The sequence below is a fragment of the Hemicordylus capensis genome, chromosome 3 (genome assembly GCF_027244095.1).
Source record: "Hemicordylus capensis ecotype Gifberg chromosome 3, rHemCap1.1.pri, whole genome shotgun sequence".
NCBI lineage: Eukaryota > Metazoa > Chordata > Lepidosauria > Squamata > Cordylidae > Hemicordylus > Hemicordylus capensis.
This window is the reverse complement of record NC_069659.1, coordinates 284716622-284736100: the sequence shown is the minus strand read 5'-3', so window position 1 is coordinate 284736100 and position 19479 is coordinate 284716622. Positions and strand designations below refer to the sequence as shown.

Below are 19479 nucleotides of genomic sequence, written 5' to 3'. Positions count from 1 at the left end.
TGTTGCAGAGTGGTTGGCTGTTCATCTGAGTGACCCACCCCTACATGATAAAAGGAGGTGCTGGGAAGATGACATCCTGACAGGCATGCTCTTGGTGCATCCCCTTTCTAATAATAATAAACCCCTTTCCAGAGTTTTTAAATCGGTTTACTGTAAATATTTTAACCCAGTTTCAGGGTTTTTAATTACTGCAACTGTTTAATTGTTGTTCTAAAATGTTTTTAAATTGTTAATTCTTGTGTTATTGCTTTTTAATTTTTGTTTTAGATCTTTACCTTTTTAATGGTTTGTTTTAATTGTAAACCGCCCTGAGCCATTTTGGAAGGAAAATCAAATCAAATCAATCAATAAAAATAAATAAATAATGTGGGCTGGTAAGATATCGTCCAAACCGACCCTATGGTGACTCTTCATTGTATGGTAATGGAGCATTGTTCCCATATTGGACAAATTAAAAATACCACTACCCCACAAGAGAAGCAGAATGTCCATGTCCTCTGATGATTCTGCCATGATTCTATTTAGTAATACTGTGGATGAAAGGAAATCAGTCCTGTGTGTGCCTTGACAGAGGAGACACAATTTATCCAAAGTCCTCTACATCATAATCAACAGGAATTTTATAAAATGCCCAGTAGCATCTAAGCCTCCTGACCGCCTGGATGTAATTTCTGAGTCTAGTACAGAGCTGAAGGAGAGAACCCAGTATGAATAGTGAAGATGGTTGGATGTATAATTCTGCTATAGTTTAGTCTGTTCCCAGGGACCTTGTGTTTAGGGTGAAGACTGGGTATCCCTTTCTGTTGGTCATACTAGCACAGTGAGTGGTAGTGGTGTTCACTTATAGCCAGGGGTGTAGTGGAGAGGGGGATGAGCAGGGATGGAGTGCCGGTACTTCTCAGCTTCTCTGGCTGTTGGGGTGGGCATGGCCACAGGGGCTGTCAGGGAGAGCATCTGCACTTCTGAATTTGCAACTACATCACTGCTTATAGCAATATATTTCATTCTGTATTCCCATCACAGCTAACAGCGATGAGAGTGATGCCATCATTGCCATTACGGTGGAGAAGAGCACACATGGGAAGCTGGGTTTCAGCGTGCGTGGAGGCTCAGAGCATGGCCTGGGTATTTTTGTCAGCAAAGTGGAGGAAGGCAGCAGTTCAGGTAAGCCAAATCTTTTCTACCCTTCCAGCCTTAAACATGAGAATATAAGCTGCTCATCACTTCAGCACATAGAACCAGGAATTCATTCTAGAACCCAGAGCATTGGCAAGACATCCTAGGCTTAAATCATTTGCAACAAGGAAGATTTGGTTGTGGAAGCAAAATCTGGGTAACTTGTAAGGCTCACTTACACGAGCATTAACTTATGTTAATGCTCAAAAGTCCTGCCCAGTTTCAGGATCTGTGCACACTCCTGATTTTTTTATCATCTGCAAGGGAAAAATAAGGTGGGAGTGCCAGCAATAATAATCAGCTAGCCTTCCTCTGGGCAAGAGGACTCCATTCTACCCAGCTGCTGAATGAGCTAAGAGGAAAAGCCCTCTTAGTTAGCGGGAAGCTAGCTGATGATCACTGTTGGCACCTCCCCAAACTGGGTAGGCAGGGGCGTAACTATAATAAGACAGTTGTTATGGGGGCCCACTGCCTTGGGGGGCCCCCAGAGGCAAGTCACATGACTGACTCCCCCAGCTGCACACCCGCCGGGGCTTTCTTCAGTTGTATTCATCCTCCAAAACTGATGTGAGTGTTAAGAACTGGAGCTACCAGAACATGTCTTTCTCTAGTACCATTAATGACTTGCATTGTCTGAGCTTCGGGGGGGTGGGGGGCATTTTAAAATCTTGTCTCTGGGCCCACTCCAACCTTGCTACGCCCCTGTGGGTAGGACTCTTGAGCATTCACATGAGTTAATACTTTGTTTTTCAATCACAAATCAGAAGCACACACAGCTTCCAAAACTGGGTAGGACTCTTGTACTACCCAGTTAATGCTTGTGTGAATGAGCTTAATGTCATCGAAAACTCACCGGCCAAACATTTAAGTGTGCCATGTTGTTAAATAGTTCTAGAAGAACATCAACAAAAGACTACATGCTGGATTCTCAAAGACCTGCTCATCTGTTTATTTAGTGCTCCAGTAAAGAATCAGTATTTTGAACAACCTAACTAACTTCCTTCCTGCTATTGGCCAACAAGGCTGACCCTTACAAACCTTGAAAAAGATGCTTTAGATCCTGAAGGTATGATTTGCCAAGACTGGAAAAGTTCTTGCCATGAGAAAAGTGACCTACCATAAATGCACACATGCAAGTAGCAGCCCAAAGAGAACACTCACCTCAAAATTTAATTCCCCCCTTTGTAATATTTATGGATACAAGGGGATCTGCAGCTGAATCCAGAAGTAGTTCATCTACTTCATCTCATTAATAATAGACACAAAGTACACGTCACTGCAGGTTTTGGGCTCCTCTTGTAAGCAATATTGAGCATCTTTATCTTATCCCTTATTCTGTATGCTGTATTTTGCCATTTGTTTTGCTGTTTTAATGATGCCTTAATTTAAATAAAAATGCAGGAAGTAAAACTCACCCATTCCTAGACCAAGCTGAGCTATCTGTATTTAATATCTACAGAACTGGCTGGGCTGCGTGTTGGAGATAAAATCACAGAGGTGAACAGTGTGAGCTTGGAGAGCATTACAATGGGGAGTGCAGTCAAAGTCCTGACAGGGAATAACCGGCTGCGGATGATCGTGAGACGCATGGGCAAGGTGCCCGGGATAAAGTTCTCCAGAGAAAAGACCACATGGTAAGCGGAACTGCCTACTATGTTAACACCCTATTGTTAGCAAGCCTTGGGTAACCCAAAATCACAATGTGTTGTTTGTATGGGCCAAGGTGAGTGTGCTGGGCTCAGTGGAGCGGAGACAGAGTGATCAGGTTTCATGCGATGCCCAGAGATGGTATCAGAATGAACTCTGACCAGGCAGCAGGAGAGGGAGGGGTCAAGGTGACATAGGGTTACTGGGCTAAACTCTCCCTTCCAACTTAAATTATAAGGGAACTGGAGTTGGAAAGGGGTTTTATTTGCATGATAGTGGAATAATGATGTGTGTGTGTGTGGAAGAGGAAAATAACCTAATTCATTTAAAAGGGGAGAAGAGAACCAATAGGGTATAAGTGCTAACCCTGATAAATGAGCAAAGAGGCACCTTTTAAAGTGGCAGTTCTTTTTACTGAGCAGGAGAGCAACTAGCCCTATCCATTCCTAGCACAGCATCCCTCCGGTTGTTGTTGCTGATGTCTATCTTAAGTTTCTTTTTTAGACTGTGAGCCCTTTGGGGACAGGGAACCATTTTATTTGTTTGTGTTTGTTTATATCTGTATACGCCACTTTGGGAACTTTTGTTGAAAAGCTCCCTGCTCACCACTCTGAGACCCTGCTAAAGAGCGGGGTCTGGTCCCAGAACTCGGGAGGTTAATAATTATATGACTTTGGGGGCCACTTTTATAGAGAATGGTGTTCTTCTCTCTTCCTCCCTTTTTAAGCTTTCACTGCCAGCACTAAGCTTTACTTGCTCAGGTTTGTGTCCTGACCACCTCTTGGTAGTATAACTGAGGGATGCGTGGGGAGACGTACAACTCACAGGACACTGAATGAACTATAAAATAAAACAAAGTTAAGTTTGTTTATGTACAGTAGTTTGGAGGTTTCTCTCTGCCAAATCAGGGCTGTACAAGCATAATGTATGCTTGTGTCATACACAGTGTCTAGAATACTGTGTAAAACTTAGTCCTTTAACGGAAGGAGCTATACTTATATGTTGCTGAGGTGCCTGTGTTGGAGTCAACAAGTGTTCCCTGACTCTTAGCCCTTTTACTGGAAACAACCACCCTCGTTGAAGATCCATGTATATTATTATTATTATTATTATTTCTTGTTTACACAGTCAGACAGGTGTTATTGACTGGTTTGTTTTATCCAGACATCGAGTCCTTCCCAAGGACCTGGGATGCCAGAATTTTATTGTCAATTGTTATAGATATCGTCACAGAATATAGGCTGTTCCCAGTAAAGCTGCTTTTTGTAATTGGCTGATGGTGATTTCTGTGGCCCCTGTGGTGTTGAGGTGCTCTTCAAGGTCTTTTGGGACTGCTCCTAGGGTGCCAATTACCACTGGGATTATTTTGGTCTTTTTCTGCCACAGCCTTTCAATTTCAATTTGCAGATCTTTGTATTTGGTGATTTTTTCTATTTCTTTTTCTTCTATTCTGCTATCCCCTGGTATTGCTATGTCGATTATTTTAACTTGTTTTTCTTTCTTCTCAACTACAGTTATATCTGGTGTATTGTGTGGCAGATGTTTGTCTGTTTGTAGTCAGAAGTCCCATAATATTTTTACATCTTCATTTTCTACAACCTTTTCCATTTTATGGTCCCACCAATTTTGGGCTACAGGTAGCTTGTATTTTTTGCAGATGTTCCAGTGTATCATCCCTGCTACCTTGTCATACCTTTGTTTGTAGTCAGTCTGTGCGATCTTTTTACAACAGCTGATTAGGTGGTCCATGGTTTCATCTGCTTCTTTACAAATGCGGCACTTGCTGTTTGTTGTGGATTTTTCTACTTTTGCTCTTATTGCATTTGTTCTTAGTGCCTGTTCTTGTGCAGCCAGTATTAAACCCTCTGTTTCTTTCTTCAAGTGGCTATTCTTAAGCCATTGCCAGGTCTTGGTGATGTCTGATTTTCCACTTATATTGTGCAAATGTTGACCATGCAGTGGCTTATTTTTCCATTTTTCTGCTCAGTTGTTTACTTGTTCTTTCTTGTAGGTCTGCTTTGTTTCATTGATGTTGAATAGTTTCTCATTATTGACCATTTTAAGTGCATCTTCTTCACTGTCCTTGATATATTCTTCAAGGTCTCTTTTCTCCTCCTCTACTGTTTGATGGACTTGCATCCATCATCCTCTTCCACCTGAGCTGCGAGGGAGGTATAGCCTATCTACATCACTGTGGGGGTGCAGAGCATGATTGATGGTCATTATTTTCCTGGTCTTACAATCTAGCGTCTCTAGCTCTGCCTGGGTCCAGTCTATTATTCCTGCAGTGTATCTGATAAGAGGTATAGCCCAGGTGTTTATGGCTTGTATGGTGTTCCCACCATTGAGTTTGGACTTGAGGATTTTTCTAACTCTCCTGATGTATTCACTTCCAATTTTTCTTTTAACTTCAGTGTGTGTGATGTTATCAGCCTGGAGAATGCCCAAGTATTTGTAACGTTCTTTCTCTTCCAGGTTCTTGATCTTGCTTCCATTGGGCAGTTCTATTCCTTCTGTTTTTGTTAGTTTCCCTCTGTTCATTATTAATGCAGCACACTTGTCTAGTCCAAACCCCATTGCTATATCGCTACTGAATATACGGATAGTGTTTAGCAGTGAATCAATTTCTTACTGGGACTTTCTATACAACTTCAGATCATCCATGTACAGCAGATGGTTTATTTTACTTGATGTTTTAGATGTTTGGTATCCGAGGCCTGTTTTGTTTAGTATTTGTGAAAGTGGGGTCATGGCGATTACAAACAACAGAGGGGATAGTGAGTCCCCTTGGAAAATGCCTCTTCTAATGCTAACCTGTCCAAGTGTCTCACCATTGATTAACTGTGTACTCCACATGCTCATTGCTTTTTTAATAAATATTTGAATGTTTTTGCTGACACCAGTTGTTTCTAAACATTTTAGTATCCATGTGTGAGGCAATGAATCGAAGGCTTTCTTGTAGTCAATCCATGCAACACTTAGATTTGTTTTTCTTCTCTTGCAATTTTCTAAAATCATTTTGTCAATCAGCAGCTGGTCTTTTGTGCCTCTGGTGTTCGGGCAATTCCTTTCTGTTCAACTGGAAACTTTTTGTTAGTTAATAAGTGTTGCATCACTTCATCTGCTATTATTCCAGTTAATAATTTGAACATGGTTGGCAGGCAGGTTATCGGTCTATAATTACTTGGAACTGCACCTTTTGCTGGGTCTTTCATGATGAGATGAGTTTTCCCAGTTGTTAGCCATTTGTTCAATATCACCTCCTTGCAAAATGTGATTGAACTGCACCTTTTGCTGGGTCTTTCATGATGAGATGAGTTTTCCCAGTTGTTAGCCATTTGTTCAATATCACCTCCTTGCAAAATGTGATTGAACTGTTTTGATAGTTAGGTGTTTAAGCCAAAAGCCATGCAGTTCATCGCTGCCTGGCACAGTCCAATTTTTAATTTTCTCTGCTCTTTCACTTATTAATTCTGGTGCTATTATTAGATCTTGCATTTGTTGGTTACATTTTTTGACCTCTTTCATCCAGTCTGCTTTTTTATTATAATCTATTGGATTGTCCCATAATTTCCCCCAGAATTGCACTGTTTCTTCTTTATTTGATGTTTCTACGTTTCTTGCAGTTTCTCCTTCTATGCTTTGGTAGAAACGTCTCTGATTCAACTGGAATTGGAGATTCTGCCTGTGTTGTGTAATTCTGGCTTCGTATCCGCTAATCTTCTTTGACACTGCTGTTATTTACTGCTTTACTATTTCCAGGACTTCTCTAATTCTCCTTGAATCTAGGTGATATTTTTGGATCAGATACTGTTTGGTGTTTTCATTCTTCAGCTTCTTGTCTTTCATATCTTTCAATTTACTAGCATCTGATCTAAGCCTGGAGATTTTATTTTCTAATCTAATCTTCCATTTAGGTGATGTACTGCTTTCTTTTTTTACAGGTCCACTGATCTTATATGTTGTTCTTGTGTTGTTATTGTTGCTGCACTGTACATTAGTTGGTTGGTTTCTTGCAAATTCTTGGTTGTTATTTCTGCAAGTGCAGCATTTACATCTTTTAATGCCTGAGCAAGTTGTTTTTTGGCAACTGTTTTTAAAGCTGGAAGTTGAACCCTAGTGGTTGTTTGGTTCATGTGCAGAGGCGTAACTATAGGGGGGGCAGGGGGGGCACGTGCCCCAGGCGCCATCTTTTCTGGTCACATGGGGGGCGCCGCCATGACCAATTTTTAAAAAAAAAAATTTAAAATTTTTTGTTAATACAAATGTTTCCTGCTCAGTGCAGCAGCGCTGCAGCCGTCAAGGGAGCGCGTCAGTGCCCCCTTCCCCACGAGCGGTCCCTTCTGCGCCGCCTGCGGGCCCCCCCATTGCTTTGCTGGCGTCTGGCGGCCAGTCAGTGGCCTGGCTTGGCGGCGGCGGCGGGCGCTTGTGAGGAAAAACCTAAGTATAATGTAGTATGTTGGGGGGGGGCGATGGGGGGGCATGGTGGGGAGGGCGCCATTTCAGTGCTTGCCCCGGGCGCCGTTTTCCCTAGTTACGCTTCTGTTCATGTGCTCAGTTATTTTTTGCTTTAGTTCTTGTTGCTTTTCTGTTAAAGGGCATTTGGGTTTTTGAGGCGAAGGCAAAGGGGAGGTTGCCTGGTTTTGATTTTGAAACAGTTCAGCAACAGTGGCATCCTCTATTTCCAACACCTCCTCCACCTGCGCCTGAGCAACTTCTTCAATTGGTGATAATTCTTCTTCCATATCTTGAGCCGGTGTTGCTCTTTGCAGTTCTTCCAGCTCAACTTGATCTTGTGAATACTTTATTATGTATCTTCTCTGGTCTGCTAGCCTTTGTTCTGTTATTTCTGTATCTGGATGCTTCTCTTTCCAAATGTGGTACATTCTTTTTAAATAACCTCTTCTAGTTGGACTAGACTTGTAATAGCAGATCATTATTTCCTTGTTGGCATTTCTCGTATATTTTTTACGGTTAAGCAACGTTTCTTCCAGTAACCTTGCAGTCTCCAGCCCTGGTTGCTCAACTGAAGATCCTGAGTCCTGTTGCCCACTTGCCACCAGATGTCCAGGGACTACAGCACCTGGCGCGGTCCTTGACCCGGGCGACGACCGATCCGGTATAGATTTATTAAAGTTACATCTCACCATATTGTTGATGGGAGAGGCACTCTTTGTCTGGCTCCTCTGGTGAGACCTGTCCAGTATGGTTGGACCTCTGGCATAGCTCTCACCTTCCTCAGAGCACACAAGCCCCACAACCACGCCAAGGTAGTGCCTCACTGGGGGATTATTTATTATTGTTGTTGCTGCTGCTGTTGTTGCTGTTGCTGTTGTTGTTTTGCTGTTGTTGTTATTAATATTTTATTTTTACATTTTATATCCTGCTCTTCCTCCAAGGAGCCCAGAGTGGTGTTCTCATTCACTTGCTCAGGTTTCAAAAGGACACCTGCGTCAGAAACATTCCTTGTGGTCTTTCCCCAAAACTTTGATCACGTCTGCCCATTTGCAAGCTTCTTTCAGCGTGAATGAGTCTTGGGTTTCACCTTCTCTTGCGGATTTTATTGAATGCTGCAGTTGCGCCTTATAAAAGTGGTGATAAGGAGAGATGAAAGAGCACTCTAGGCATGCATTTCTGCTCTGGAGGATGGGAATCCACAGCTTCTTGCTTTTTTTTCCTTTTTTTCCTTTTTGCTGGTTTTTGCTGGTTTTGCTAGTGCTGTAGTATTTGGGAGTGGGCAAGGGAGCCTTGGAATAACTACTGTTTCATCTTCTAGGACTAGTTAGAATTATAATTATTATTATTATTTACATTTTATATCCTGCTTTTCCTCCAAGGAGCCCAGAGCAGTATACTACATACTTAAGTTTCTCCTCACAACAACCCTGTGAAGTAGGTTAGGCTGAGAGAGAAGTGACTGGCCCAGAGTCACCCAGCTAGTTTCATGGCTGAATGGGGATTTGAACTCAGGTCTCCCCGGTCCTAGTCCAGCACTCTAACCACTACACCACGCTGACTCTCACATCCAGCATTCATACATCAGAGTCACGCTTGCTAACTAGAGGTGTTACCGGTATGTACAGCTAACTGCCCACCTCCCAATATCCAACCCACCGGCCCAGAGACCTCCACTAGAGATCCTATCCCTAGCCATCTCTGTCATTGGCTCCTTTAGGTCTTAACTACTACTAACTCTTCCTGAGCTATCAATTAGACAGTTTAACTGTCAACCTCTGCTCCATTCTAAACCCCCTCCCTCAAGGATTCCACCTGGAGGGCGGTTCCTTGGACCTCAAACGATGATTGACAGCACTGGTGCTGCTGCCAACCATCACAGCAGTATTTAAATATTTGTCATATTTTTATCTCAAGAATGGCTGAAAAGCTGTGTTGGTGACTGAGAGGAATTTGCAGCTCTGGCATGGAGGAATGCTTGAATGCTTGAACGTTCTCCAAATATATGATATCTGCATTTGACACCCAATTAGATTTGGTTTCAATATTTGATATCTGTCAGTTGATATTTGAGGGTATTGGATAGTTGACATGTGATAGTATCTATATACAGTATATAATTCTCCTGGGTGTGCCTTTCGAACGTGCTTCCCAGCAGCCCAGCTGATTGGCTGGGCTGCGGGGGTGCCTGATTGGTCCTGGGGCACCCAGGAGAATTGCCTGGCCGGGCGGCTGCGGAGGCAAGGCGGCAGGCCCGGCCATGGCATGGGCCAGGCAGCGGTGGCCCAGGCCGCAGCACGGGCCAGGTGGCGGCGGTGGTGGGCCCCAGCCCGGCCGCAGATGTGAGGCGGCGGGGGCGGCCCGACCCAGCCCAACAGCGCGGTGGTGGTGATGTGGCAGCGGCGGGGCTGGGGTGGCCCGGCCCGGCAGCACAGTGGTGGTGGCGGCCGGCCCGGCCCGGCCGCGGGTCGTAGGCAGGACTTGGCCCGGCCGCGGCAGCACGACTCGGCCTGGAGACGCAGATGTTCTGCGCCCAGGCCCACTAGTTTAGTATTTATAGTAGAGACAGGGGAGATGCAGTGGTATACTACAATATCTTTCAAGCATTCTGCTTTCAGGGAACCCTTTCTCCATCAACATGGCTGCCTTGAATATCAGTCATAGAACTCCCAGACAGAGTTGTCATGCCTCCCGGAATTCCGGATTTCAAGCATTTCACCTGGATTGCATAGCCTGGCCGGATTTGCCTGGATTTCAACTTAGATTTTATTTTATTTTTAAGCGAAGCTCTAGCCCTTGTAGAAGCAGAGTTATGGAGCAAAATGTGCAGTCACTATTCTGCTCAATCACTGGACTTGGCTTAAGAGAGGAAGAGCACAAGATGCTAGCTGGGAGGGTTTAACTTTTACAAGTACAGTAATCCCCTGAGGAAATTTGCCTTATTTGTTATCTGCAGGGGATCTCAATTGGGCAGTTGAGAGGATAGTTTGCTTTTGATGTGAATCACTGCTTGCCTACCAGGCTGTGTACTGTAATGTTTAAGGACTTTCTTGGCTTTATGTTCAATGCATGCCTACTTAGAAGTAAGTTCTGTTGGTTTCAATCAGATCTTCTCTCAAATAAGCGTGTACAGAATTGCAGCCTTAATTAAAAAGCTGTGCATTATTTTGTTGTTGTCGTCCTATTGCTGCTGTTAATATGTCAAGGAAAATGGTCAGGCAAAGATATCTTCCCCAACTATTGTTGGTAGATATCCAGAGCAAATCCAAGTCAACCAGAAAGTGCAGCTGCCAATTTGCACAGGCAAAATTATTTTCAAGCCAATTTACATAATATGCAAATTAGGCACCCAGATTTGGAAAGCCAGAGTATGACAACCTTACTCCCAGAGGATTCCCACCTAGAAATCCCAGAGGATTCTGGTACATGTTTTAGGACACATACTCAGTTCACAATCACATAGGGAATTGTTGAGCCTCACCACACTACACTGCAGAGGCATTTTTAATCTGATATCATTTGAGGGATAGCATGTCATGGCATTTAGTATCGGACAGCACCAGACAGCATAACATGAAAAAGAACATGATCACTACTGTTTGACAGTTGGCATGTCATAAGTTGTGTCGCATTTCATGTCCTGTTCAAAGCTTACCAAACAATCAAGAAATGCTAACTCGCTGAAAGTATTTGAATTTAAATGGTTAAAATGAAGTTAAAATGGCAATTTTAAATGTAAAATGGAAACCTTTTCTGAATTCAAAATTTTTCATTCAGAACTTGACTGGTGAAACTGGAAAATGTGCTGAATTTTGAATCATTGCAAATATTCATTTCAGCTCTACAATATATGAATTTCTAGATACCCCCATGGAGTGCTTAATTTGTAAAACCAGAGATCGAAATCGAATAAATAAATATGCTGCCTCCAGGTTCAGAGGCAGTAGGCCTCTGAATACCATTTGCTCAGAAACAACAACCTGCATGTTTTATTTGCCTACTTGTCCTGCTTCTGGTTGGCCTCTGTGGGAAAGAAGATGCTGGAGTAGATTTGTTCTGATCCCATCTGGCTCGCCTTATGTTGCCACAGGGTTGATGTGGTAAACAGACGCCTGGTTGTGGAGAGGAGCGGTTCAACGCCATCAGACACCAGTTCCGAGATTGGAAGGCGGAGGATTGTCCACCTCTACACCACCTCTGATGACTACTGCTTGGGTTTCAACATTCGCGGGGGAAGGGAGTACGGCCTTGGTATCTATGTCTCCAAGTAAGTCTTGCTCCTATGCAGTTCAGCCCAGAGTCCCTTGCTTGGGAACCTGAAACCATCTGACTTCAGGTTAGGTTTACAACCCCTTCATGAGGGTTTAGATTAGAGTCACTGCCCCTTCTCTTATGAGCGCCTCATGTTCCATAAGGTCTGACAGTAATCAGCTGAAAATCTATTGTGGACAGTTTACTTGTAATTTCTGTGAAAGCAACACTGTTTATCTGAACAAACTTTAATCAGTCCTTCTTACTGTTTTAAATATAAGGGTACGTGGGGAAAGGGAGTTTCTCTGCAGGCCACAAAGAGTGATGAGTAACATTTCTTTTAAAAATACTAATAAGAGCAAGTTGTTTAACAGAAATATAGTGCATATTGCATTTTTCTTGCCAGCCTTATTTTATTTTTATTTATTTGGTTTATTTAATTTAATTTATGTTTGTTTGTTTGTTTGTTTGTTTGTTTGTTTTTATCTGGAACTAAGGACTACCCCAGATGGAATAAATTGAAATAGAGTCCCTAACTGAGCTGACAGACTTGGTCTCAGGTTTGGTGTTGGAGTCCCCCAGGCTTGTGGTGCTGGGGGACTTCAATGTTCATTTCGGGACCAATTTGTCCGGGGCGGTTCAGGAGTTGATAGCGGCCATGACAACTATGGGCCTATTCCAAGTGGTCTCGGGACTGACGCATACTGCTGGTCACACACTTGATTTGGTCTTTCACTCTGATCAGGGTGGTGTTCCATGGGTGGGGGCTCTTATGATTTCCCCATTGTAATGAACAGATCACCATCTGGTTAAGGTTGGACTCACAACCATGTCCCACTTCCGCAGGGGCGAGGGACCTATTAGGATGGTCCGCCTGAGAAGGTTATTGGATCCAATAGGATTCCAAGAAACCTTGGAGGGATTTAGTGTTGGCTCTGCCAGTAACCCTGTTGACACTCTGGTGGAGAACTGGAACAATGAACTTACCAGGGCAGTGGACACGATCGCTCCTAAGCCTCCTCTCTAAGCTGCTTTGAAACTGGTCCCTTGGTATGCAGAGGAACTACGGGGGATGAAACAGCAAGGTAGACAACTGGAGTGCAAGTAGAGAAAGACTCTACTTGAATGTGACAGTTTATTACATAGAGCCCTTTTATGCTCAGTCGATACATGTGGCAAAGAAGCTATTCTTTTCCACCCGTTTTGCATCTGCAAGTTCACGTCCAGCAGAGTTGTTCAGGGTTGTGAAGGGGCTAGTGTGTGCTCCTTCCCCCTTGAACCAGTACTATTGATCATAGTATCCTTCTGGAACGTCTGAGGGGGTTGAGGGTGGGAGGAACTGCTTTGTAGTAGTTCTGCTCCTACCTCACGGGCAGATTCCAGATGGTGTCTTTTGGAGACTGTTGTTCCTCAAAATCTGAATTTTCATATGGTGTCTCCCAGGGGTCCATACTGTCTCCGATGTTGTTTAACATCTACATGAAACTGCTGGGAGAGATCATCAGGAGATTTGGTGCAGGATGTTATCGATATGCTGATGACACCCAAATCTATTTCTCCATGTCAACATTATCAGGAGAAGGTATAACCTCCCTAAATGCCTGCTTGGAGGCACTAATGGACTGGATGAGGAATAACAAACTGAGGCTGAATCAGCAGCATAAGGAGGCTGGTGGCGGCTCGTGTGCAGCCGCCGCCATGGCCCCCTGGCCCTTCCCTCCCGCATCTGATGTCAGACGCAGGGGTCCGGCTAGCCATGCCCCTGCATCTGACATCAGATGCGGGGGCGTGGTCTCCCTCCCAAACCAGGCCGTGCAGCCCTGTTTGGGAGATTGGCCCACACTGCGTTGGGCAGCGTGGGCCGGAGCAACTCTCCCTGCCTTAAAGGCAGGGAGGGCTATTCCGGCCATGCTGCCAATGCAGCGTGGGCCGATCCCTCTCCTAAATGGAGTCACGTGGCCATGTTTAGGAGGGAGATTGATTGGCCCTGCTGCATTGGCAACAAGACCAGGAGCAGCTCTCCCTGCCTTTAAGGTAGGGAGAGTCACTCCAGCCACGCTGCCAATGCAGTGCAGGCCAATTTCAGCTCCAAACGGGGCCACGGCCCCTTCTGGGACCGAAATAATGCTCTCCGCATCTGACGTCAGATGCATGGGGGATGTCTGAGGCCTCGCTTGCAGCCTCTGATTGGTGGCAGCCCGGGTTCTTTGAACCCATTTGCCCAATGGTGGCTCCACCCCTGGGCTGAATACAGATAAGACTGAGGTACTTATTGGAAGGGTCAAAATTTGGGAGACGATTTTGATCTGTCAGTTCTGGATGGGGTCACACTCCCACAAAAGGAACAGGTATGCAATATGGGGGTGCTTCTGGATCTGAACCTCTCCATGGTGTCCCAGGTTAAGGCAGTGGCCAGAAGTGCCTTCTATCAGCTTCGGCTATTACACCAGTTGCGTCTGTTTCTTGAGATGAACGACCTCAAAACAGTGGTACATATGCTGGTAGCTTCTAGACTGGATTACTGCAATGCGCTCTATGTGGGGCTGCCTTTGTACATAGTCCAGAAACTATAGTTGGTTTAGAATGCGGCAGCCAGGCTGGTCTCTGGGTCATCTAGGAGAGACCATATTACTCCTGTGTTGAAAGAACTACACTGGCTGCCGATACATTTCTGGGCAAAATACAAGGTGCTGATTATCACCTATAAAGCCCTAAACAGCTTAGGCCCTAGGTATCTAAGAGAATATCTTTTTCACCATGAGCCCCATTGCCTGTTAAGATCATCTGTAGAGGTTTGTCTGCGGTTGCCACCAACTCATTTGCCGGCTACTCAGGAACGGCCCTTCTCTGTTGCTTCCCCTGGACTTTGGAATGTGCTCCCTGTTGAAATAAGAGCCTCCTCAATTCTGGCAACTTTTAATAAGGCACTGAAGACATATTTATTCACCCAGGCTTTTAATTTATATTTATAGTTTTAAGATTTTAATGTTGGGTTTTAAATGATTTCAATTGTTTAATTGATTTAATGTTTAATTGTAAACCGCCCAAATATGCATGTTTTGGGTGGTATAGAAATATGTTAAATAAATAAATAAAAATAAAATAAAAATAGCAACCCTAAATCAGATAAACCCAAAATCACATAAAGATCACAGAAAATTTCTTTTTAACACACGTTTATTCACCCTCTTGAGTTCACAAGTAAGAAAGTTAAATAATTTTAAGTAGATTTTTCTCACTCTCTGTATACACCTGTGGATTACATTTGAATTGTAATGATTTGAATAGTGATTGCAAACTAGACTGCTGTGATCCTTCTTGCTTCTCCCAGGCTAACACAGTAATACTGTAGCAATATCCCTACTAATTAGGCAAAGAAGCACTTTTAAAGATTTAGCTGGAGGATAGAAGTTGGCCCTGTTCAACCCAATATAGTGTCATCCCAGTAACTGCTTACTGGTGTCTCCCTTGTGCCTTAAAAAAAAAAGGGAAAAAATATTGTGAATGTCTTTATGAGAGGGAACAATTTTTCTTTTGTCTTGCTGTGTAAACCACTCTGGCATTTATTTATTTATTTTTGTAAAATACTACATAACTTTTTTAACCCAGTATAACATTATATTGAATACTGTATAGTATTAACATGGGATTGTCCTAATCCTCCATCCTCCCCACCCTGGCTCCCAGTCTTCTGGGCTCCTTTTAATCCAATTTGTAAAGGCCCAAACATATCCAACCTCATGGCAGCCAAATATTAGCTGCTATGAGGGGGCACTATGGCCTTTTGTACACTGACAATTTCTTTCTCTTTTCTTTTCTTGATGTACAAATTTGGATTGGACTTAAACCCATGGTACTTGACTTGGTACAATCTGGGAGTAAATCCTCTTCAGCTCTGAGTAAATTTGCATAATGTTTATACAATACTCCCACTATTAAGTTAAACATGTCATGGCCCAATAATGCATTAAAATAGTAGTGAACATTTTGGGAGGTAAAAGGGATTCTTGGTTCCTTCCATTCTGTTTACCACTAAAGAGAAGAAAATGAAAGTGCCCTTTCTGTAAGAACTTGGCACCTCATTCTCCCTTGAAAGCCTTAAGAAAATGTATCTTTGATAGACTTGCATTCAGTGGCTTACATGCAGCACAATTGTTGCCCATAGAAGAACAGGACACACATGCGGATTCTGTGAATGTGAAACACCTATGTACACTGTTAGCAAATGCCCAGAGCATCCATGGTGCCTAAGGACTAAGACACTGCAGTAGTGACAATGCTCCCATTATTCCTAATGAGAGTAGGGTTGCAAAAGCAATAAAATAATTCTTAGGAGCCACAGAGGCTCTCGTGTTTACTAGCAGCATCAACAGGCTTTGCACACTCAGAGCCAGCAAATGTGCCCTGCTCTTCCATGGGTTGCATGCTACACTGTATGTAAGCCAGAGTTTTTTGTAAGGGTTGTCCTAGAGTAGGGATGAGTGATGTAATGTATGTAGACTTGTGAGTTAAGAAGCAATTTTGTGCCTGGCTTCTGTTGGTGGATATCAGGGTTCTAGTAAAAACACAAATCTGTCCAGGTCTATTCTAGAGGAACTAAGCCTGTTGCACCATCCTTATGAATCTTGGTCACTCTCTCTCAAATGGCTAGAAAGAGGTTCCACTTCCCTCCCCCCACCCCCTCCCCCGGAAAGCCTGGTTTGTCTGATTCAAACCCCCAGTGCCAGTCTGGGAGTAGCTTTTGTGTTGTACCATTCCCAGAGTGGATCCCTGTGGGCTGGCTGATCAAAATGGAATCAAAGTCGGTGACCAAGTCCTTGCAGCCAACGGAGTCAAGTTTGACGACATCAGCCATAGCAAGGCAGTAGAAGTGCTAAAGGGGCAGACTCACATCATGCTGACCATCAAGGTAAGGCCTGAACCTTGCCAGGCACTGACAGGAATAGGCATGGGGACAGGAGTTACCTTTGGGAAGATGACACATCATGATGGGAAGTAGGTGCTTTGCCATGAGAGATGCAAACATGATGTGTTCAGAGTCTTTGCAGGATGTTATCAGAGTTCTTACCAGCCCCCAGAGTTTTCATGAGTCCTCGGAGTTCTCACGAGTCTCTCTTGGGTCCAATCTCTTAATCAAATGTAGGATAATTCCTTCCTATGACTGGGTACAGGCATGGCACCCTGGCCTGAGAAAGTGATATTTTATGAATGATGCTGCTGCTGTCTCTAGTTTCTCCCCAAGATTACCATTTTCATTAGAGAAGTGGTAGCTGCCATTAGCAGAAGGCAGACTCCACCAATAGTCCAGTTCTGTTTGGGTGCAGAGAATCTTGGACTCTACAAAACAGAGCCTGCTAATATGCTGCTTGCTGAAGCAGCAGAACTGAACTGCCCTGTCCTGATGCCCCATAATTTCCATCTTCCTGATGCCCCGTAATTTCCTCCCCAAGATGTCGTGGGACCCAGACTCTTGAGACAGCAGATAGAGTTTCAGCTGGGAAGGGACCTGGCAATGGGAGATGCATTATTTATTAAAGTGTCTCTCCGCCTGGGATCGGGTTAGTCTCTGAAGACACCGTGCAGTGCTGTGTAGTATGCAAATGATCCCATGATGTGTTTCTTTTGTCCCTTTCACCTAGGAAGCAGGGAGGTTCCCGGCATACAAGGAAATGGTGGCCGAGTACTGCTGGCTCAACAGATGTAAGATACAAATGCACATTTCCTGTCTGTGCTGCTGCCTGTTGCTACATGTTGTTTTGCTCGGGACCAGTAAGGAATGAGAGAACATTTGGCAAGCACACTGTTCTCCCTCTTTGCACTCAGAAAATAATCCTCCTGCCAGTTCCACCCATGTCTTTGGGCTGTGGGTACATAAATCAACATCCCATTTAAAAAAAAAATCAGTAGCCATGCACATGCCGAACTGCCATTTACTGATCCTTGGTTCATTTAGCTCAGTATTGTCTAGCAGTGGCTCTTCCAGGTTCCAGACAGGGGTCTTTCCCAGGCCTTTCTGGAGGTACCAAGGACTGAATCTGGGACTTTGAATTTAATTCAAATATTCAACAAGCCACCAACACATTAAAGGTGTCACCAACAACATGTCCCCCAACACCAGGAGATGTCCATGGTGCACCGACATTCCAACCAGCAATGGCAAAAGCAGTGGCTGTGTCTTCTGAGGGAAGAACTGCTTTCACAGAATGTAGTACATGCCTTGCTGGGAAATGCAGTCTCCCTGCCCCAAAAGCACAGAGCCAAGGCTAGACGTTGGGATCGTGTGCAACAAATGAATTACGTGTGTTTGTGTCTTGGGCTGAAACTGACAGGAAAGATCCCTAAATGCACTCTGCTCTTTTTCTCTTTGTCACTCTCCATGCAGTGACCAATGGCCAGCTACAGCAGTTGTCGCACACCTCGGAATCCAGCTCATCCGTGTCATCCTACTCCTCAGGGACCCCCTTCAGCTCCATGAATGGCCTATACATGGCCCCAATTCCCAACTCAGCTCAAAGCTGCATGGTGGATGTTGGCATCTCCACTGAGGAGTTGCCAGTCCGGAGCCGTTCCTTGGAGAAGACAGAGACTGCTATGCAGACGGACCCCCCCTCTGACGGGGTCTCCTTTTCAGGGAGCCTGGTGACCGAGACCCGCCGGATTGTGCGGCCCATGGAAATCCTAAAGGACACAGCCATCCGCACAGAGAGTCTGAAAGAGTCTGCCTTCCACCTGAAGAAGCATCGGCCTTTCACCAGCAAAGACACCACGGACCCCTCCCCCAAAACGGCGCTCCTTCTGGCACTCAGCCATCCGCGACAGCCCATCAAGAGATCACAGAGCTATCTGACCATCTGCGGTAGGTGCTGAAACCTTAATATTATTGTTGCTGTTTTTATCATTTACAAGTGTATACCTGCAAAGGAAAAAATGGTTTGGGTATTTTAGGTCTTTGTGGTGTTGTTGCTTTTCCCCCCTGTATATTAAATATAACATCCTTTTGATTTTAAATGTGATGTGTGGGCCCCTAAAATCTTCCTGCATCTGATGAAGTGGATTGTAAACCTTGAAAGATTCTGCTCCATTAAATATGTTAGTCTTTAGCGTGCCAGGAATCTATTTGTTATTTTCAACCCCTGAGCTCAAGGAGTTTAGACCCATCCCCATGGTATTGGAGCTGAAATGGGGAGAACTTTCTGTCTCTCCTCATTACCCCAAAAGTCATCAGGATTACACATTGTCTCAGGCAGTGTTCCCTCTAAATGGGATTCCCAGATGTAGTTGATTACAAATCCCAGAATCTCCAGCTGCAATGGCTTTTACTTGGTGATTCTGGGAGTAGTAGTCAACAACATCCCTGGGAATCCCTGCCCACATGCTGATGTCAGGGGTGAGGCCATCCTGCCTCCCTGGCTGGCCCTGCCTTTCTGCATCTGCCAGATTGCAAGTGCTTTGCTAGCTGCCTGAATGACTTCCGTTCTCACTTTCTGCCCCTTCAGAAGGAGTCTCCTGGCATCCTAAAGACCAACATATTTAATGCAGCAGATTATGCATGAGCCCTGCACTTCCAAAGCAAGAGAATATTTGCTGCATATGCACTTCATCTGGCTGCATAAGTGCAGTATTTAGTAGTTAGGATGTCAGCCAGTGACTCTACACAGACGTTCCATTTAGCTATCATGACTAGTAGCTGCTGCCTGACTCCTCTAGTGTCGTGAATTTCTCCATTGTCTCCCTAAGAAGAAAGCCCCACTTTGTACTGGAGAGCTGAACTAAACAATCCTGCCCATAGTAAAGCACCAGACCCACTTCTGTTCTGTCAGATGCCTCTACAACTTCCTACTCCTTTTTTGTCCCATTTTTATTTCTCTTCAGCAATGCCAATAATATTGATGCCTCCCCTCACACACTCTCTACCTCAGTAATCCTAATAATATTAGGCTAATATGGATT

General features: G+C 44.3%; 1 protein-coding gene across 2 annotated transcripts in view; it reads left to right on the top strand.

Moving 5' to 3' along the window:
* Positions 1-19479, top strand: part of PDZD7 (PDZ domain containing 7) — a 58792-nt gene that overhangs the window by 12679 nt on the left and 26634 nt on the right. The window contains exons 3-8 of one of the 2 annotated variants that reach the window (XM_053306595.1): positions 1024-1164; positions 2636-2810; positions 11369-11545; positions 16291-16438; positions 17169-17229; positions 17912-18385. In XM_053306595.1, the coding sequence (XP_053162570.1) occupies positions 1024-1164; positions 2636-2810; positions 11369-11545; positions 16291-16438; positions 17169-17229; positions 17912-18385 (1176 nt within the window). Of the gene's footprint in view, positions 1-1023; positions 1165-2635; positions 2811-9354; positions 9621-11368; positions 11546-16290; positions 16439-17168; positions 17230-17911; positions 18386-19479 lie in introns of those variants that run through there. The other variant, XM_053306596.1, reaches the window with a different exon arrangement.